Here is a 20,183-nt window from a genome sequence, read left to right as displayed (position 1 = left end):
ACAACCAAAGTTACTGTGTTCTTAAGCGTTTAATACACAAAAAATTAAAAACAAACAGATGAATGTGTTACTGCTTTACACATCTCTCCCTCAAAACAATGAATTTCACTTACAAATGAAAGTTGCAACGTACAATAAGGAATATTACAGGATCCTTAGACTTTATAACTCAACCCTGAGGTCTTTGGGAGCTGTCAGTTTTCTTATAAAGCTAAAACACCAGGCAACTCTAAACACAGAAAGGAGCCTGCATGGCGTCCATTTATAATAACCAACGCCCACGCACATGCAAATAAATTTCTTATTTTGCGCACAGCGGCTTTCCAGCTGATAATGATAATAGTACACTGCATCTGGTGATGATACTTATCTCATTAAAGCCATTGAGGAGGATAATATTGTTGATGTTAAATTGCTACTAGAGAAAGGATGTGATCCTAATATTACTAAAGTTTGTGATTTTTGTATTGATGATTTTAATTAATCATTTATACATAATAGTTTGGTGATAGTGCTCTTGTTATACACATCAAGAAAGGTAACTGCAATATTGATATTGTTCAGTTGTTACTAGAAAAAGGAGCTGATCCTGATATTGGCTTTGATACAGTAAGTTTGTTATAAGTATTTAAATAATTAATGTATGATTAAGCACATACTAAACCTTTTATTCACCTTGAATTTGCTTCCAGGTTAGATTGCATTAAAGTAGATTGAATATGAAATATTTTCGTATCAAATTAAAAAGCACATTAAAATAATTTCTATATTTTCAATAGTTCATGCTATTTAATTCTAATTTTCCACTAGCAAAATTGTTCATTAGCATGTCCAAAAGTATATTTTGCAAAAAGCTTGATGCAAATTATGGTATAGTACTCTCCCACACATTGAAACACTACTGGCTTTAGCCAGAAAATTTTGCCATGTTGTGAGCTAAGAATTGAGGCTCATTAGATTATGTAAAGCTAGTCTTCATCACGATTTTTATTTTTAAATTTCATTTCATTCACTGTTGTCAATATAGTATACTGGTACTTCATTACACTGTGCTAGTGGAACTGGCAATGCTCAACTTGTCAAATTATTAATTAATAAAGGAAATGCTGATGTGAATGCTATGGATATGGTAAAATTTATTTAATAATCATTTCAATTGTGCTGTATTTATAGAGGAGCCGAACTCCATTGTTTAATGCTGTTAAGAGTGGTAGTGTTGAAGTTGTTGATATTTTATTAACTAATGGAGCTAGAACTGACATTTTGGCTAAAGTAAGATTCTTATACTATGCGGAACATTGATTTTTTTATTCACTATACATGTAGTGCATCATTAATAGTTTTGATATAATGTGCAAAATGCATTCATTTTTTATGTGTACATGTAAATGTACAATTTAACTTGTTGCCTTTTATGATGCGTAATACTGTAGTTTTATGGTACTCCATTACACTATGCTTGTGGAGCTGGTAATGCTGAAATTATCAAATTATTGATTGCTAAAAGAAATGCTGATGTGAATGCTGTGGATGGAGTAATATTAATCAGTATATGTAAAGCATGTATCATATTTTTTACTGTATGTATGTAGTACAACAGAACTCCATTGTTTAATGCTGTTAAGAGTGGTAGTATTGAAGCTGTTGATATTCTATTAACTAATGGAGCTAGAACTGATGTTGTGGATAAAGTAAGAAAAATTATGCATATCACTTGTTTAACGATCCCTATAGCAGTTAGTTTTATTTTGATGTATTTTAGCAGCTTTGAAATTATAATCCAAAATTAACATTTTAAATAATATTATTGAGACGTTAAATTAGCATATGGTGTAGTAGCTGCAATTTTGTTTAAATTTTGAATTTGGCTCAGTGAATTGGTCATCACACATGATCACAGTGGTTAGTTTATTGTAGGATATACCTTTAGTGTATGTAACATTTGTAACTGCATAATTAAGTTTGTAATTTTTAACCTCACTTATAGCACCATAGTAATTTGGGTGTTATTTATTTATCTAGTCTGGCAACATTCCTCTGCTATTAGCTGCTGAAACTGGAAAAGTGGATATTACTGAGTTAGTGATTACTAAAGGTCAAGCTGATGTGACTGCTGCTGCTTGTAAAAATGTAAGCACTGTAGTGTACTTGCCCGAATTAATGTACCTCTTATAACTCATTATTTTATGTACATGTAGTTTGGTATTGCTCCTGAGCTATCTAACTTTGAAATTGCCAAGTCATTGATCACTAAAAAACAAATGGTAAGAAAAATTAAAGTTTCTCAAAAGGTTATAAGTATAGTGCTGTATGCAGAATGGTTGGCAAACCATTTACATAATGCATTGTAGACTTTCCTTTAAAAATTTTAAGTGTTAATAATTATTGTAAAAGTGCAGTAATTTTACATAAGAATTTTTGATCTTACAGGAACCAAAACTGTAGTACACGTTTGTTTTCACATGAGTTGAATTTTGAGATCATTTATGTTTCTCAATAATAATATTATTAAATTTGAATTTGTTAAAACTACATTAATTTTACAAACAGGCTTTTAGCCAGATTTAAAGTCATTAGTATACACTATTTATTAGTATGCAAATTAGCTGTTACTATTTGCGAAAAAAGTTAAATAAAAATCATAGTGAAAGTAATTTACAGATAAGCAAGCAGACTGCAGAAACATGTCACTTCATTACATATTCATTTGAAGCACATAAATTCTGCATAATATTATTGTTATAAAATTCTGAAATGCAAATGTGTGTAACAATTGTTTTTCAACAGATAAAAGAAGATGACCCTGCAGATCCAGAATTACATGCAATAGAGAAAGTTACAGTACATTCAAATCAGTAGCTGGGTGAAGAAACATTCTATGAGTTACATGCATATATTTTAAATTTTTTTGATTGTAAGTTTTGTTTTTTATAGTTTTATACTTTTTGAATCAACAAACTGAAATAATTCTGTTTGTTTAAGTAGCCCCATAGACAAATAAAACAATAAAGACTGACACGGTGACACCTGTGGTGCATTTAATTATCATAATTTACAAATTGGTTTGAACATTGGATAAATATAAAAGTGGAAGGGTGACAGTTACTTGCATACCTGCAGTGGATGCAAGCTGAAGCTGTATGCTCCACTCCCAGCTTGGAGGTGTGGAGCAAGCCTCAGATTTTATTCTCTTCTCCTGACTGGCCTACTTGGAAATGATTCTGTCTACATTAATTACATGATGTGTGTCTCTAGCCTGGGTCAGTATTTAGGTCACAGTGACTCGGACTGATGCAAGTCATGCTTTCCTTGGTTTTCGACTTTATACTGGTTCTTGATAATGACACCCACTCAATAGCTTTGAGCTCCCGCCTAAAATGGTTGAAATGAGGTTTGCAAGGATCTTAATTGAGTGCAGAATGATAATTACAATATTGTACAATTACTTATATCTCAATCAGAAGTTGAGAGACAATAAGATACTATTATTATTATTAGTAATAATCTCTTCAGTACATTGTATGTGTATCACAGACTCTCTAACTAATCTATTGATAGATAAATGGCAAATATTCAATTGCACTAAATGCACTATCATTCCTGATGCTTTCTTATAATTATTACAAGTACAATTAATCATTTTATAGCATCCTGAATTTCCATTGGCAATCTATCAAGTGTCCGGAGAGTATGCAATGCTGTGGCATGGAAGTACTGCTGGAGCTTTTAATTTAAAGACCATTGTAATGGAGAGTATAGAGTCAATGAGACGTGCTGGTAAATAGTACTTTTGTACTTATTGGTACACTGTATTATGATTTTTAGGTGCTGATATAATAATCTGCTACTATACGCCTAAACTGCTGAAGTGGTACAAGCCTGGACGAGATTAAAGATGGCATTCATAGAACAATTTTTTTCAATGACATATATTTCAGTTCTGGTTTAAACTAAATTTAAAAATAATAACTGAGAAGTGACAATGAATCAAAAAATAAATAGAAATCAATAAGTACATGAATTCTTACTCAGTCAGATAATTGGTATCGTATTAAAGTAAGTAGGCTATCTTTCATTTTCTTAGGAAGTGGAAGACTATTAATACGATCAGGTACAGCATGAACTGATTCCAGTATAACATAGCTGCACAATTTTTGCAATGAATTGGCACAGAATAAGGACTTCAATGCCTCATACTCACGATAAATGAACTCTTTATTTTTATACGGAATGTACAAGCAGCGATGATAGATTGGTATCTTTCCTAACAATTGCATATCTTTAGAAGTTCTCTGTGGTATGTTGATCCTAATTCCATCAAAGGTAATACCAATACTGAGATCAGAATCAGTTAATGTACGGCCCACACCAGTTTCCTGTTCACCTTCTTCATTACTAGTAACAGCTCCAACTGGTAAGTCACCATCAGATGCTCTCTCCCATTTTAAGTTATTCTGGTCTTCAACAACAAGAACTTCGTAATTTGATGTTTGGTGAGTTGTACAACCCCATGGATAAATACAGCATTTCTGTGATGGTGAGACATACCCAGCTGGTACTTCATTCTCATGAAATGCTCTAGCAATGTAAATGACTTCACCGGATTCATCTTTTCCTCCTGGTACAGCACCTGGTGGTAAATATCCATTTGACGCTGGTACCCATTTCCATGTCTTTGTAAAGCTATACACTGGAATAGGTACTCTGTACGCACACAAAACTTGATAACTATCAGTCGTACTACTGTAGTAGAGTTCCGTTTTGTTTGGAACACTGAGCTGCAATGATGAGAGATCAAGATGGCCTAGTAGGCATACGTCACGTGGCAGTTTAACTTTAGGTCTTGGCCAGTTGAAATGTGTTTTTTGATTTGGAACAGTTCGACCTATGAGGTAGCCATGTCTACGTTCATAAGGCTCATAATGGATCTCACCCATTGGGCCGATTCCAAACTTTCGTATTCTGTCGTCACCCTTATCAGCCCAAAATAAAATAGAGTGATTGTCACATACAAGAATCTCAACAGACGCTGAATCACTAGTGAACACTGCGTACCGGGAACTGGTTTTAGTTGCTGGAATGGAACACACATCACGTTTCCATAAATCCCGACCAATGTATATATTAACACCTACATGTATATACACAAAAATAACAAGAATAAGTCAATCCAAATAATTCACGACTCCAAAAATTTCGACTGAATCAATTATAGACTCTTCAGTCCTATTAATTTTGTAGCCCTCCTGCTTATAATTCACTCCCAGTCACTAGCTATATATATATATATATATATATATATATATAACTAGATTACCCCTGGCCCAAGATTATAAATAGACTCTCCCTCCCCTAATTCACCTTTTTCAGTCTTTCCTCCGACTACAGCGTTAGAAGGAATGCTTTTAGGAGCATGATTATACCTTTCCCATCTTATATGACTATGAAGCTTAGGCGATGCCATCATAGCCATGAGAGAAAAACCGACAAACTGCTCTGAAACAGTGAAGCTAGATATTCTAATCTAAGTAGGCAGGGCTGGCCCGGCCCCCTAGATCTACGTTGATCACAGGAAGGTCTTGTCTTGAATGCATTAAAGTGACAATTTGAATTTAACGTGATATGCATTGAATTAAAAAAATTGACAGTTAATTGTTATATTAAAGCAAGTATGTCATCTTTGATTTTCTTAGGAAGTGGAAGACTATTAATACGATCAGGTACAGCATGAACTGATTCCAGTATAACATAGCTGCACAATTGTTGCAATGAATTGGCACAGAATAAGGACTTCAATGCCTCATACTCACGATAAATGAACTCTTTATTCTTATACGGAATGTACAGGCAGCGATGATGGATTGCTATCTTTCCTAACAATTGCATATCTTTAGAAGCTCTCTGTGGTATGTTGATCCTAATTCCATCAAAGGTAATGCCCACACTGAGATCAGAATCAGTTAATGTACGACCAATACCAGATTTCTGTTCTTCATCTGCGTTATTAACAGCTCCAACTGGTAAGTCACCATCAGATGCTCTCTCCCATCTTAAGCAACTCTGGTCCTCAACAACAAGAACTTCGTAATTTGACGATCGGTGAGTTGTGCAACCCCATGGATAAATACAGCATTTCTGTGATGGTGAGACATACCCAGCTGGTACTTCATACTCATGAAATGCTCTAGCAATGTAAATGATTTCACCGGATTCATCTTTTCCTCCTGCTACAGCACCCGGTGGTAAATACCCATTTGACGCTGGTACCCATTTCCATGTCTTTGTAAAGCTATACACTGGAGTAGGTACTCTGTACGCACACAAAACTTGATAATTATCTGTCGTACTACTGTAGTACTTGTCAAGTCTGTTTTGAACACTGAGCTGTGAAGCCTGTGATGAGAATTCAACATGGCCTAGTAGGCATACGTCACGTGGTAATTTACGCTTCGGCCAGTTGAAAAGTGTTTTTTTATTTGGTACAGTTCGACCTATGAGGTAGCCTTGTCTACAGACAAAAGGCTCATCATGAACCTCCCCCATTGTGCTGATTCCAAACTTTCGTATTCTGTCGTCACCTTTATCAGCCCAAAATAAAATAGAGTGATCGTCACATACAAGAATCTCAACAGACGCTGAATCACCAGTGAACAATGCGTACCGGGAATAGGTTTCAGTTGCTGGAATGGAACACACTTCCCCTTTCCATAAATCCCGACCAATGTATATATCAACACCTATAATAATGTACCGATGTAATGTACACAAAAATAACAATAAAAATGAGTCAATTCACAACTTCAAAAAATTTTGATTAAATCATTCATAGATTATTCAGTCCTATTAGTTTTTAATCTACCTATAATCCATGCACTCACTACAACCATAGATGCTATACTAGATTACCCATAGACTCCCCCGCATTTACCTTTTTCAGTCCTTCCTCCGACTACAGCATTAGAAGGAATGGCTCTGGGAGTATGTTTATACTTTTCCCATCTTACATGACTATTAAGTTTAGTTTTTAAGGGCCGAAGGACTGCTGGTGATGCCATCATAGCCATGATCAGAATCAGGTAGAACAGAGCAGGCCACTGAGGCCAGGGGCAACGGGCCACTCCGGGCCAGGACACGGGCAGGGCTGGGCCGGCCCCCCCTTATCAGTCCTTAATCATCCTTAGTCTTATCACTCATTGCATGCAAACAGAAGGAAGATCTCTTGTCTTGCATGCAGTTTGAATCTAACGTGCATAAAATAGAAAAATAGATAATTAATTGACAATAAATTATTGTTATATTAAAGCAAGTAGGTCATCTTTGATTTTCTTAGGAAGTGGAAGACTATTAATACGATCAGGTACAGCATGAACTGATTCCAGTATAACATAGCTGCACAATCGCTGCAATGAATTGGCAGAGAATAATGACCTCAATGCCTCATACTCACGATAAATGAACTCTTTATTCTTATATGGAATATACAGGCAGCAATGAGAGACTGGTATCTTTCCTAACAATTGCATATCTCTACAAGCTCTCTGTGGTATGTTGATCCTGATTCCATCAAAGGTAATACCCACACTGAGATCAGAATCAGTTAATGTACGACCTACACCAGATTCCTCTTCACCTTCTTCATTACTAGTAACAGCTCCAACAGGCAAGTCACCATCAGATGCTCTTTCCCATATTAAGCTATTCTGGTCTTCGATAACAAGAACTTCGTAATTCGATGTTTCGTGAGTCGTAGAACCCCATGGATAAATACAGCATTTCTGTGATGGTGAGACATACCCAGCTGGTATTTCATCCTCATGAAATGCTCTAGCAATGTAAATGACTTCACCGGATTCATCTCTTCCTCCTGCTACAGCACCTGGTGGTAATGAGCCATTTGAAGCTGGTTCCCATTTCCATTGGCTTGTAAAGCTATAAACTGGAGTAGGTACTCTGTACGCACACAAAACTTGATAACTACCAGTCATACTACTGTAGTAGGTTTCAATTTTGCTTTGAACGCTGAGCTGTGATGACGAGAAATCAACGTTGCCTAGTAGGCATACGTCACATGGCAGTGTAGCTTTAAGCCTTGACCAGTGGAAAAGTGTTTCCTGGTTTGGTACAGTTCGGCCTATGAGGTACATGAGGTCTTGTCTATATTCAGAAGTCTCATATACAATCTCTCGCTGCAATGAGCTGATACCATATTTTTGTATTCTGCCATCATCCTTATCAGCCCAAAACAAAACAGAGGGATCGTCACATACAAGAATCTCAACAGATGATAATTGCTTAGAGAACACTGCGTATTCGGAATCTGTTTCAGTCGCTGGAATAGAGGAAACTGTAGCTTGCATTAAATCCCGTCCAATGTATAAATTGACACCTATAGATAGATACATAATAATGATTTTAAAATTTCAAATGAATGATAGATCTAATGAAACTGGACAACAACAAAGAAGAGGTGTGGCTAAAAGATCATGAGCTTAAACCATAGACTCTAATATCTATGCTTAAACATGGATTAAAACTCGGCTTAAAATTAAATTCACCCAAAACCACAATCCGAAAACCCCTACAGTCCCAACGAGAGGGTCGATCCTAACTAAATTGTGCATGCAGATACAACTAAATTGCTTATTCTGAGTCTATTCAATTATCCTTAATTAGCCATTTTCTTTGTTATCCCAGAACTGAGCTATTCTAATATATCATTTCGTTCTACTTATATAATCCACTCACTAGAATTAGATCTACCAATGGCCCATGATTCGAACTAGACTAGTCTAAAGCGTCCACCACTCACCTTTTTCTGTCCTTCCTCCGAGTACAGCATTAGAAGGCGGAATGTCCCCAGGAGTATACCTCATCCACCTTATATGGATATTATGATTACGAAGTGAGGGATGCAAGTATGCCATAATAAGGTAAGAGCTCTCCTAAGCACCAAAAGATCAGGAAACGCGTGAAAAAGAGAAGAAAGCAGAGACAAAAGTAATTAGGCTAAGAGTAGGAGTGGCTGGCTCACATTTCCTGTTTGCATAGATAGGCACATCAACTTTGTTTGGCCAATTTTAAGCAGCATTTTCTAGACTGATAATGAATTATAATTTTGTGATAAGGTGTCCAGTGCATTAAAACTGAAGTCCATTTTATCAGCCATTCCTTCATACCAGTGTAAATAAGCTCTAGCCTTGAACATTTCTTCAGACCTCTCCTTGATTCTATTAAGAAAAGGAACAATCTCATTACTATTAGTCAAAACAGTCATGATTTTATTGTCCTTGAGATTAGCATCGGCACCATACAGTAGATCAACAGGGAAAGGATTCCACGGAACAAAAGAAAAGTATTTTTTGAGCTTCTCCTCAATCTCCTTTGACTTGTCAATGAGTGATATCATAGCCAGGGGGTTGCTTCTTGACACCACTGCTAATGACAATAGCCGTCTCCTCTTGTCTTGTACAGGCTTGAAATGTGTTACAGCATTGCTCCAACTAGTTACTCCCTTTGTGAGCCGAACATGATGAGCAGCAATGAACTTGTAGCAAGACTGGGGACACAATGAACGTATCAGCTCCCATGTTCCCATATGTACCCTATGAATACATAAATGTATTATACTTTAGTATTGTATAATAAATGAAACACTAATACCTTTGCTTGTTTTGAAAAGGTCTATACATATTAGTTAATACATCACTGATAATACTGTTCATAGAAGTCATGCTAACACTTGTACTTGTCTTCAGTGCTTCCTTGAGTATTGTGTCATTATGCAATAGGAGGATACAGTCAGAATATTGTTGTAGGTATGGAATGGAGAGGAGTGTGTTATAATATTGAAGTGGTGTTTCTCCCGACAGAAATGGAGTAATGGCGACATTGGAAATATATTGAACAGGGAAGGCATCACGAATTGTTTCCAAAATATAACACGTCAAACCTATTGATAGGTATAAGTAATATATAATTTGCTTTATACTGTAGTTACAAATTTTATACTGTAGTAGAAAATTTTAATTGGTACAAGAAATGTACATTATACAGGGCTCCACCCTTCATGATGATTAAGTTGGTTCTAATCTTCTTACAAGTACAGTACATTGTTATAGTGAAGCCAGGGTTTCCCATAAAGCATGCTAAATGAGCTAATATGGAGCAACTAATTTTGATTAGAATCAGCTCATTCAAACTCTCTACGCAACATAAGTACATAAACGTGTATCAGGAAATAATATAAAAATAGACAATTTTCTCCTTTTCAATATTGGCAAAATTTGGTTAGAGATAATGTACTCTAGAAAAGGGGCTTTGAACAGATTTTTGAGCAACTTTAAAATTTGTAAAAAATCCAATTTTGATTGGAATCAGCTCAAACTTTCTACGCAACATAAGTACACGTATATGTATCAAAAAAAATTATAAAAATAAAAAATTCTTTCTATGTCAAATTTGGCAAAATTTGGCTGAATACCCTGTACTACAGTACAGGGATTTTGGTCTAATTTTTTAGCAACTTTAAAAATTTGTAAAAAATACAATTTTGATCTGAATCAGCCGAAACTTTCTATGTAACATAAGTAAATGTATGTGTATCAGGAAAAAATATAAAAGTGGAGAATTCTCAACTTTCAAATTTTGGCAAAATTTGGCCCAAGACCATGTACTAGAGTACAGGGACTTTGACCAGATTATTGAGCAACTTTAAAAATTCATTAAAAAATCCAATTTTGATCAGAATCAGCTCAAACTTTCTATGCAACATAAGTACACGTATATGCATCAGAAAAAAATTATAAAAATCGAAAATTCTCTCTTTGTCAAATTTGGCAAAATTTGGCTGAATACCCTGTACTATAGTACAGGGATGTTGGCCTAATTTTTGAGCAACTTTAAAATTCATAAAAAAATCCAATTTTGATTAGAATCAGCTCAAACTTTCTACGCAACATAAGTACAAGTATGTGTACCAGAAAAAATATAAAAATAGAAAAAACTCTCCTTTTTAATTTTGGCAACATTTGGCCCAGGACCATGTACTAGAGTACAGGGACTTTGGCCTGATTTTTTAGTAACTTTAAAAATTCATAAAAAATTAATTTTGATTGGAATCAGCTCAAACTTTCTACGCAACATAAGTGCAAGCATATGCATCAGAAAAATTATAAAAATAAAGAAGTCTCTCTTTGTCAAATTTGGCTGAATACCCTGTACTACATACAGTACAGGGACGTTGCCTGATTTTTGAGCAAATTTAAAAATTCATAAAAAATCCAATTTTGATTTGAATCGGCTCAAACTTTTTATGCAACATAAGTACATGTATATGTATCAGAATAAATTATAAATGAAAGATTCTCTCTTTGTCAAATTTGACAAAAATTGGTTGAATACCCTGTACTATAGTACAGGGATAGTACAGGGACTTTGGCCTGATTTTTGAGCAAATTTTAAAATTCATAAAAAATCCAATTTTGATTTGAATCAGCTCAAACTTTCTAAGCAACAAAAGTACATCTATGTGTATCAGAAAAAAATATATAAATGAAGAAATCTCTCCTTTTCAATTTTGGCAAAATTTGGCCCAAGACCATATACTAGAGTATAGGGACTTTACCAGATTTTTGAGCATCTTTAAAAATTCACAAAAAATTCAATTTTGATCAAAATTAGCTTAAACTTATAATGCAACATAAGTAACAACATTGTGCAAAACAGGTAATTTTGGTGAGGTAAAAGTTTGGCGAATTAAATTGTGTTTTTCCTCCCAAAATTTACAAGGCTTAGCTATAAAGTTAAATCTTACCTGATCCAGTTCCTCCAGCTAGACTGTGCGTGAAAATAGTTCCCATAAAGTAATCCAATCTCTCCGCTACCTTACGTATCTCCTCGGTCACAAAACTACCCATTCTCATTCCTTCTTTGAGGCCATAAGACCAATTGTTTCCACACCCTCTACAAGATCCAGTGACAACACTTGAATACTGGAGTGATGGGCTCCGTGTCTTCCTTTCAGTGTCTATACTAATACCAGGGATGTCCTTATTTGGCAGGAGGAGTGATGAGCTGTAGTCTGATGATAACACTTGTTCCCAATACGCATGGCCCAGTTGTACACCACATTGGCCAACATGTACATACACAGCCATTTTATTAAAAGAGGCGTGGTGATTGGATGATGGCATGGCGGGACTCATTCAATTCAAATCAGCAAAGAGTACATTATGTACATGTACATGTACATGCAGATCTTTCCAGAGTATGATACTTATAATTTCAAAATAAGACATGTGAAACTAATGAAGCAATAATTCATAAATACCGAAATTATGCATCAACATCAATAATAAAATCAAATCCCAGTTCATTCTTAATAGCTCTAATCCAGTCCTCACCTAAAGCTATTGCTGCATGAGCATAGCTGCCTCTTACAGCAATGAATGAGTCTAAGAACTTTTGACAGTGCTCCTGCACTTGAGGTAACTTCCTCTTGAAACTAAGACTAGCCTTGAACTCATCAATGCACTCTTCCATTGAAGGAGCTTGTCTCACTGCAGTATTGATCATATGGACTGTGTAAAGCTGATTAGCAAGTTCAGAATGAGCTTTCTTAGGTAAAGAAGTAAGTGCAGCATAATGAGATACAAGAACATCATTGATTACTTTCTTTAATTTATTGACATCAACAGTATCTAATGGACCTAATAGAGGTCAAAGGTCAGTATATGCACTTAGTATTATCTCTCACTAGCTCCTCCAGTGGATAATACTGCAGATTCATTAGAGGCTGTAGAGCTATTAGGATCTGATTAAATAACCCAATAAAATAATTAAAATGATATACATTGATTACTTATTGAAGGACGAGGAGGAGCAGTTCTCAATGAACAATGAATGAGCAATGTAACTGGGTCAACAACACCCACTAGTGGTACAGAGTAATGCAGTGATGGTACAGCACCAGGTGATCCATATATTGATATCAAACAAGATGGAGGAACAGGATAATTAGCATCACCAAAATTATCAATATCACAACGACGCAACTATTAATACACACATACCAACCATCAGTTATACATTATATTGCAGTACTTACTCTACAAGGCTTAAGGTGAGGCTTAATGCTCCAACCAGTGAATGGCTCATCTTGAGGTGCATCAAACTTCAATTCAATATATGAATAGGAAGAATTGAATGAAAAATAAATATGTTGATCAATTTTAGCTTGTAGATGTTTCTTCTCAATGAACTACAAAAACAGTTAATGAATAAAACTCTACATGTACTTGAATATAATGTACCTCAATGAGTGCACTCAATTTCTTAGCTGCAGTGAAGGTCACCAATTCTTTAGTTCTTTTCTCCTCATAATAAACCTGTCCAGCGTATGTCATATTCTCTACTACACCAGTGGAAACCACCATTTCACCTATACACAAAAATATTACGCACACTTTGTGAATGTACTTACCATTAAAATTTGAACTAATCTCAGTACAAGGTATTGGAGCAGTTGCTTCTTCATGCTGTGGTTCTTTATGATCCTTTGACTCTTCTACTCTTTCATTATCTTGCTCTTCATTTCCTTCCTCATGTAATGGCTCACCTCCAGTCTCCCCCTCTTCCTCTACTCCCTCATTACTAGTAGACTCTCCTATATAGTGGAATAGATTCAGCTCATTATATACTAGTACACACTCACTGACTCATCACTGACCTTGACCTCCACTGCTACCTCCTGGTGGACCTTTAGTCTTACCATTATCACTGGATGAATCACTATTACCATCTTCTACTTCCTCCTCAGTTTCCTCTTCTGCTTGTTCCTCCTCCTCCTCCTCTGACTCATCTCCAATAGTTGATGATTTGGGTAGACGTTTCTCCCCAACAATAGCTACCAAACAGAACTCTTTACGTTGAATGGATCCATACCAACTATCAGGTTTAAACTCTCCTCCCTTGACTATTGAGAATTGGTAAGGAAGACTGGGTGTGCTCACGGGAGCTATGGCAAACTTAAGATGATGACTAAGACCTGTTTGTCTTGTTAAATCAACGCAGTGCTGTATTTCTAATATGAGCCGTTTGAGGAGAGGCTTTGAGAGTGATACTGCATACACAGCACTCACTAGGACAGTATTAGGGGGAAACTGGAACTCTCCTCCTACAAGAGCAACCACTGCTGCTTCTACTGTCTCAGAGGACAGTAAGCTCTTCTTTTGTACTCTAATCCTTAGACCGAATTTTTTCCAATTTATTTTTTGAGGTTTGTCTCCTTGAATTAAGAACTGCTTCCTCTCTGCTACCTGGACATCACTTAGAAAATCCAATTTATCTGTCAATGATACAAAATATATACAATGAGCACACACACAATTGTATGCACTCATGCAGTCAGGGTTCCCACAAAGCATAATAATTGAGCTAAACAGCATGCTTAATGAGCTGACACAAGTAAATGGCATTTGCAGCAACTTTTAAAATTCATAAAAAAATCCAAACTTATGATCAAAACAGCTCAAAACTGATGCACAACATAAGAGCATTATGTATCAGAAAAAACAAAAATGGACAGTTTTTTGGAGCAATTTTTGACAAAAATTGGCCAAAGACAAAAAGCTAGCCTTTGGTTGTTGGCCTGATTTTTGAGCTACTTTAAAAATTCATAAAAATTTAAACTTAATTCAAATCAGCTTAAATTTTCTACACACCATAAAACATGTAGATATACATGTATGTGTCAGAAAACATAAGAATTCTTTTATTGTGTTATTTTGCAAAATATCCCATGTACAGTGTCTTTGGCCTAACTTTTGGACAACTTGACAATCCAATATGACAAGAAGCTGTATGAGCGCACAGCATGTATAATGAATTTTATGTCAAAATCCTGTGAAACCTGCACTCAGTCAGTCACACGATAATACTCTTACCCATTGAAGGGATCGGGTAATTAAATTGTAGTCCAATGGAACTAGTCTCTTTGATAGATTGTTCCTCTAAAGATGTGACTCTCTCCTGTAGTTGTGACTTCTCCTTCATTAGTTTGGTTGTATACAATTCATTATCAGACACTTTAGCTCTAAGGTCTATAAATTAATAGAATATTAATAATAATTATTGATTGATGATGATACACTAACCAGTAATGATCTGTTTCTCATTCTGTGATTGTTCCTCTGCTTGAGATGTCAATTTGGCTATAACTTTGTCTTTCTCTGAAATGTCAGTTTTAAGATTTTGATTGCCGTCTACACAATAAACATATTCTCTCATCTAATACATGCTGTGTGTATAGTTAACTAACCAATAATGATCTGTTTTTCCTTGAGATATTCTTCCTCCATATCAGCTACTTTGAGTTTCAGTTTCTCATAATCTTCTACATTAATAGAATATTCTCTCATAATGTACTGATGACACACTAACCAGTAATAATCTGTTTCTCTTTAATCAACTTTTCCTGTTCTTGTTTCATCTCATTTAATGCACTGCTCATAATATCACTACTATCATCACCTTTAACTGAAGAATATGCATAATAACACAACAAAATAATTACATATATACACAATAAAATACATGTACTAGGATTATTGCTAATGATACGATAAGTCAGAGGTCAGTACATGAATTTCATTATTTGTGAAGCATAAGACCTGATAATTTGACCTATATTGAGTACAGGGCATTATTTCCACACTCAACATTGCGTAAATCCACTAGTATCATGATAATGTAATACACACAGTCACTACCAATAACCACACAATAGTACATAATAGTAAACAGCTAGTACAGTTAAAGTGTGTGTGTGTGTGTATATACTATAGTATCTTATATACATGTACCTTGTTTATTGGCCTCAACCAGTGCCTCCTGTAGTGATACTTTGCTCTGATGAGCCACTTGTAGTTCTTGATGTAAAGATTGTATATATCTCTGAAACTTCTCTGTTCTGGTACTGCTGTACAATTGATACTTTTCCTGATATTTTTTGCTAGTGAGATCATTACCATCCAGCACTGACTGTACTATCCACTCACCAGCTTCACTATATACTGAGAAACAATAAGATACATTATTTATATTCATTTATTCATTTATTTCATAAATGAATGTCATATGCATGTATAGTGGTTGCAAACACACACATATACATGTACATTGTACATGTATACAGTGGTATTTTAGTGTGTGCAGTATACAAAACAAATGAAAAAATTATGTCAATTTAGGAACTGAAATTTGTACATGTACACATGATGCTATATTATAATGAAAACAAGTGACATTATTTATGCGATTATGTACTTAATTTTCATTTTCTTAAAATTGATTAATATAATTTTACCTAATTCAATTATCATTATTAGTCTATTGGCATCAGTGATGTATCTAGCAATTGCCTTTTTTGTTCCTTCTCCAACATCTTTCCATTCATACTCATCAAATCCTCCAACAATGACTAGCCACACACAGTGTGGTGACATTGTGACTGCTGTGAGTGAGTGAGTGTATCTACCAGTAACAGATTCAGGTAGAGGAATCTGTAGATAAAGGAAAGTATACAATTACTTACTGATACATGATTTTATTGTTTATATAGTTATAAAAATGAGAAATTGTATCATTCCATATGTAAATGATTGTTACAATCAGTAAAATCAATTTTATTACCAAACAAAATGAAATATGTTATTTTACATCATGTGAAACTAGAATAACAAAATGCATGGACATGTACATGCTTGTGCAAATTTAACTTTTATTATCATGTGTCATAGCATGCACACACACACAGACATATTTTACTTTATAAGTGGTTTTTTAGGGTTGAAAATTTCACTGATTTTGTGAATTCGATCAATTTAATACGGCACCAGCAAAGCACATGGTAGATTTCACAAAATTAAAATACACAAATTTTGCAAAATATAATTTCCTCAAAAAACCACTTATACAGTATGTAATGTGTAATTTTTAATCAAATGTGTGGGTGGTTCCATTGTATTGTTAATGTTTCATTTATCTACTGAACACACTAACTAACCTAACTATACACACACACACATCATTACAGTACTATACACACACATACCTTCCTACAACTGTACTGACCAGTAGTGATACTATCAAATAACAAACATTCATCAACTAGTTGATCCTTCTTATGCCGTCCACCTATCACTACTAGTGTAGGTGAGGTATAGTCACCATTGATAATAGTACTAGCATGATCACATCTCTCCATAGGCCACAGTTCCTCACTAGGTATTGCTCCTGGTTTCAGTATTTCCCAGTTCTAGATATATACACGTACATGTATAAACAAATACTAATTGTCTAATTATGAAAATATTTTATGTAGCATAAATATTTAATATAATAATACACAAAATACAGTTAATATACATGTAAGTACAACACAGTCATTTAGTGATAATATGATACAACAAAATACAACTCCACTTACTATTATACTATGTGTCACACTGAATATGTAAACACTGTTAATAACTGTACTCTCATCACCATGAACAGTCACTGCACCTCCAAACATTATTCCCCTATTACCGGTAGCAGTAATCTTCTCAATTATGAAACTATTAGTTGGTGGACAACACTGTCCACTGACAGATGGAACAGTGAACTGACCTAAAGTGAAAGGAATACAGTGTCATCTATCAATACATGCAAACAAACAATACATATATAAGTAAAGGGAATACAGTGTCATCTATCAATACATGTAAACAAACAATATATAAGTAAAGGGAATACAGTGAATATATCTATCAATAACATACATGCAATATAAAATATAATATACATGCATGCAATATACATGCAATATACATGCCAAACAGTGCTAAACAAGATTGAGTTTGCTGTACTAACTATGCTGGCCTGGTTTGGCCCAGTTCACTTCAGTTCAGTTTGGTTACTGTTTACACTATCAAATGAAACTGTGCTGGCCCACTTTAAACAGGACTGGCTTAGTTAAAGAAGCTAGTTAAGTTAATATGTAGTATTAGTATGATTGTGAATTTAAAGCATGTGCATCTACATGTACATGTAAAAGCATAACGACATTATTGTGTACTATACTATTTGGTAAATCAATTATACATGTATAAAGATATGAAGAGAATCTTACCAGTGGACACATTATAAAGTAATTGTTCATTAGTGCAAACATGACCAGTCTTAAGTCGATCGTATTGAAACTGAGGATGGTAAACAGTTGGTGTAGAACCTTTCCCTCCTATTATGACAAGGTATTCTGCTCCATCAAATTCCAGTGATATCATTCCAGCAAAGGCTTTCTTCATCAACGACTGTTCAGCGTTGCTGCATGAAGTCCACTGCATCTTTATTGTATTCAGTACATTCAACGTATTGTGGTAACATTGATCATGACCACACCATCCACCAAAATAGTAAATATTAGAATGAGAGGTCGTACAGGAGTAGGCAGCGACTCCTAATGGAGGAGTACCTCTTGTTAGGTGAGAGGACCAGTCAGCAGTAGAAAGCTGGTACACATCAACTGTTGAGGTCAGTTCCCTCTTTTGAAGGGAGTCATGAACTTCAGGTAAGTCAATCTGGTTCCCTGCCCACAGGTAGAGGGACTCCCCTATTACAGGAGCTTTGTGTTGAGCTCTCATTTTGAAACCTGTATAGTAAATGAATAATGATAGAAATAAAGACAATGACTACAGAAGAATAAATAGAAAGAGAAAGCATGAAGACAGAGCAGGATGTAGGGAGAAATCGAGGGAGAGATAGATAAACTAACTTTTTCCAGACATCCTCTTCTTCAAGCTTCTAAACACTAACGAGCCACTCCTAACATTCCAACGTATTAATTAGTATCTTTATAGACCACACACCCGTAATAATCTTTTATCAAGAGCACATCATCACAGTAAAAATTGGTGGATTTTAGTTTATTCTAGCATTGATATTTATGATTCTAGCATTATAGATCTATATCTATGATTCTAGTCATAATATCTAGCCATTAAATTGCAAACTGCTATAAATACAGTTGTATAACAAAATTGCTAAAATAAAGTGCTATATATAGGGTATACATGGAGCATTAGTTGTATTAAGTACATGGTTCTTTTATTGGGTGCGAGCCTGAGTGAGCCCCATTAAAACAAGAAAGCATTTGTACATGTCTTACTATTATTAAAAACATACTTCCTATGAGCATATAATGATAGTACTGGTCTTGCTCAATGGTATGTATACTTGCTTTGGAAATATAAACTTCCATGCAGTTCCTGATATTCTGAACAAGTTGACAAGGAGTCAAAATTTTTTAAATACAAAATGTAAGGTTATTGCTTTTAAAATAAGCAATAAAATCAATCAAAATTACTATGAAGGATCAACAGTTCTTTTCGAAATTAATAACAATACTATCTAGAACATTAAACAAAATAATAAAATAAAAATCTATATTGATTTATATTTTTCTATTAGTTTATCAGCTAGTTTAATAGTTCTTCTAGTACCTTCCTCTCTAAGTACATCTAAGAATATACCAAATACTTCTCCATCCATACTAATGGAGCTTGAAATGATGTGGAGCAATTCATCTATTCTTTCACTAGCAGTGTGTTTAGTGTAGCCATCAGTTATTTCTCTCTTCTCTCTTGCATTGATAATATTGTGTTCCAGTAGCTTGTCAACTAAGAAGTAAATGTCAATCCCACAATTCTTTATTAATGAAGTATATTCTGTCATTACTCTATGAGCAATATCAGATCTAAATGTACCTATTAATGATACAAATTCAGTGATTAGTGTGTTGTTATGTTAATATCAACCATACCTTCTTCAGTCTCTCTCCTGGTTTGACTGATACTAGCAGTAGAGGAGCTTGAGCTAGTACCTTGTACTGTTGAAGGAGGAGGAGGAGTAGTTCTCAGTGATCGATGAATGAATAATGTCTTAGGATCAGCTACTCCATCCAGTGGTACAGAGTAATGTAGTGATGGTACAGCACCAGGTGAAGCATAGACTGAGATTAAGCAAATGGAAGGAAGAGGATAAGTAGCTTCACCAAACTTATCAACATCACAACGTAGAAACTATTAATAAACATAATGCCAGAACATATTATGGGCCTCATTCCTTCTTAATTACTTTGCATGAGT

At 34.8% G+C, this 20,183-nt stretch overlaps 5 protein-coding genes and 1 long non-coding RNA gene across 7 annotated transcripts in view; 2 read left to right on the top strand and 4 right to left on the bottom strand.

Annotated features, from left to right (window-relative positions):
* LOC109582067 (ankyrin repeat and SOCS box protein 3-like) overlaps positions 1 to 2,859 on the top strand; it is a 3,588-nt gene extending 729 nt beyond the window's left edge. Inside the window, exons 4-11 of the mRNA XM_019996657.1 lie at positions 344 to 451; positions 502 to 609; positions 1,028 to 1,129; positions 1,174 to 1,272; positions 1,434 to 1,535; positions 2,023 to 2,130; positions 2,199 to 2,264; positions 2,788 to 2,859. Coding sequence (XP_019852216.1) covers positions 344 to 451; positions 502 to 609; positions 1,028 to 1,129; positions 1,174 to 1,272; positions 1,434 to 1,535; positions 2,023 to 2,130; positions 2,199 to 2,264; positions 2,788 to 2,859 — 765 coding nt within the window. The remainder of the gene's footprint in view (positions 1 to 343; positions 452 to 501; positions 610 to 1,027; positions 1,130 to 1,173; positions 1,273 to 1,433; positions 1,536 to 2,022; positions 2,131 to 2,198; positions 2,265 to 2,787) is intronic.
* Positions 2,860 to 3,521: 662 nt separating this feature from the next.
* Positions 3,522 to 3,969, top strand: LOC109582080 (uncharacterized). The gene is made up of 2 exons (XR_002184892.1): positions 3,522 to 3,777; positions 3,826 to 3,969. It is a non-coding gene; the product is annotated as an uncharacterized LOC109582080 (long non-coding RNA).
* On the bottom strand, positions 3,890 to 5,540 carry LOC109582079 (uncharacterized). Its single transcript, XM_019996672.1, has 2 exons — positions 5,362 to 5,540; positions 3,890 to 5,131 (listed from the first exon to the last, which is right to left on the bottom strand). The coding sequence occupies exons 1-2, from the start codon at positions 5,471 to 5,473 to the stop codon at positions 4,029 to 4,031; spliced, it is 1,215 nt and encodes a 404-aa protein (XP_019852231.1). The 5' UTR covers positions 5,474 to 5,540; the 3' UTR covers positions 3,890 to 4,028.
* Positions 5,541 to 5,584: 44 nt separating this feature from the next.
* Positions 5,585 to 9,022, bottom strand: LOC109582066 (uncharacterized). The gene is made up of 5 exons (XM_019996656.1): positions 8,810 to 9,022; positions 7,295 to 8,386; positions 7,206 to 7,241; positions 6,929 to 7,156; positions 5,585 to 6,737 (listed from the first exon to the last, which is right to left on the bottom strand). The coding sequence occupies exons 1-5, from the start codon at positions 8,922 to 8,924 to the stop codon at positions 5,656 to 5,658; spliced, it is 2,553 nt and encodes an 850-aa protein (XP_019852215.1). The 5' UTR covers positions 8,925 to 9,022; the 3' UTR covers positions 5,585 to 5,655.
* Positions 9,023 to 9,062: 40 nt separating this feature from the next.
* LOC100636117 (tubulin beta chain-like) lies at positions 9,063 to 12,166 on the bottom strand. Its single transcript, XM_003386678.2, has 3 exons — positions 11,813 to 12,166; positions 9,661 to 9,949; positions 9,063 to 9,602 (listed from the first exon to the last, which is right to left on the bottom strand). Exons 1-3 carry the CDS (start codon positions 12,153 to 12,155, stop codon positions 9,092 to 9,094), a joined length of 1,143 nt encoding a protein of 380 aa, XP_003386726.1. The 5' UTR covers positions 12,156 to 12,166; the 3' UTR covers positions 9,063 to 9,091.
* Positions 12,167 to 12,264: 98 nt separating this feature from the next.
* The window catches only part of LOC109582077 (uncharacterized), a 13,523-nt gene continuing 5,604 nt past the window's right edge, over positions 12,265 to 20,183 (bottom strand). The window contains exons 6-16 of one of the 2 annotated variants that reach the window (XM_019996669.1): positions 15,439 to 15,534; positions 15,317 to 15,391; positions 15,153 to 15,260; positions 14,943 to 15,098; positions 13,727 to 14,344; positions 13,481 to 13,663; positions 13,311 to 13,438; positions 13,106 to 13,258; positions 12,860 to 13,052; positions 12,755 to 12,811; positions 12,265 to 12,707 (exon numbers count right to left, since the gene is read on the bottom strand). In XM_019996669.1, coding sequence (XP_019852228.1) covers positions 12,334 to 12,707; positions 12,755 to 12,811; positions 12,860 to 13,052; positions 13,106 to 13,258; positions 13,311 to 13,438; positions 13,481 to 13,663; positions 13,727 to 14,344; positions 14,943 to 15,098; positions 15,153 to 15,260; positions 15,317 to 15,391; positions 15,439 to 15,534 — 2,141 coding nt within the window. In that variant the 3' untranslated portion in view covers positions 12,265 to 12,333. The remainder of the gene's footprint in view (positions 12,708 to 12,754; positions 12,812 to 12,859; positions 13,053 to 13,105; positions 13,259 to 13,310; positions 13,439 to 13,480; positions 13,664 to 13,726; positions 14,345 to 14,942; positions 15,099 to 15,152; positions 15,261 to 15,316; positions 15,392 to 15,438; positions 15,535 to 20,183) is intronic. The other variant, XM_019996670.1, reaches the window with a different exon arrangement.

The sequence above is a fragment of the Amphimedon queenslandica genome, unplaced genomic scaffold (assembly GCF_000090795.2).
Source record: "Amphimedon queenslandica unplaced genomic scaffold, v1.1 AMPQUscaffold_13402, whole genome shotgun sequence".
Lineage (NCBI taxonomy): Eukaryota > Metazoa > Porifera > Demospongiae > Haplosclerida > Niphatidae > Amphimedon > Amphimedon queenslandica.
Note: the sequence above shows the minus strand (reverse complement) of the source record. Positions and strands in the feature narration are given on the sequence as shown.

Excerpts from the sequence above, each read along its gene's own strand:
- LOC109582079 (XM_019996672.1), bottom strand. The coding sequence starts at position 5,473 with ATGGCTATGATGGCATCGCCTAAGCTTCATAGTCATATAAGATGGGAA. Across the intron at positions 5,132-5,361 it reads CGGAGGAAAGACTGAAAAAG|GTGTTAATATATACATTGGT; the intron begins GTGAATTAGGGG and ends ATATACATGTAG.
- LOC100636117 (XM_003386678.2), bottom strand. The coding sequence starts at position 12,155 with ATGGCTGTGTATGTACATGTTGGCCAATGTGGTGTACAACTGGGCCAT. Across the intron at positions 9,950-11,812 it reads AGCTGGAGGAACTGGATCAG|GTTTGACGTGTTATATTTTG; the intron begins GTAAGATTTAAC and ends ACCTATCAATAG. Across the intron at positions 9,603-9,660 it reads CCTTTTCAAAACAAGCAAAG|GGTACATATGGGAACATGGG; the intron begins GTATTAGTGTTT and ends ATGTATTCATAG.
- LOC109582066 (XM_019996656.1), bottom strand. The coding sequence starts at position 8,924 with ATGGCATACTTGCATCCCTCACTTCGTAATCATAATATCCATATAAGG. Across the intron at positions 7,157-7,205 it reads AGACAAGAGATCTTCCTTCT|GGGGGGCCGGCCCAGCCCTG; the intron begins GTTTGCATGCAA and ends AGGACTGATAAG. Across the intron at positions 6,738-6,928 it reads CGGAGGAAGGACTGAAAAAG|GTGTTGATATATACATTGGT; the intron begins GTAAATGCGGGG and ends ACATTATTATAG.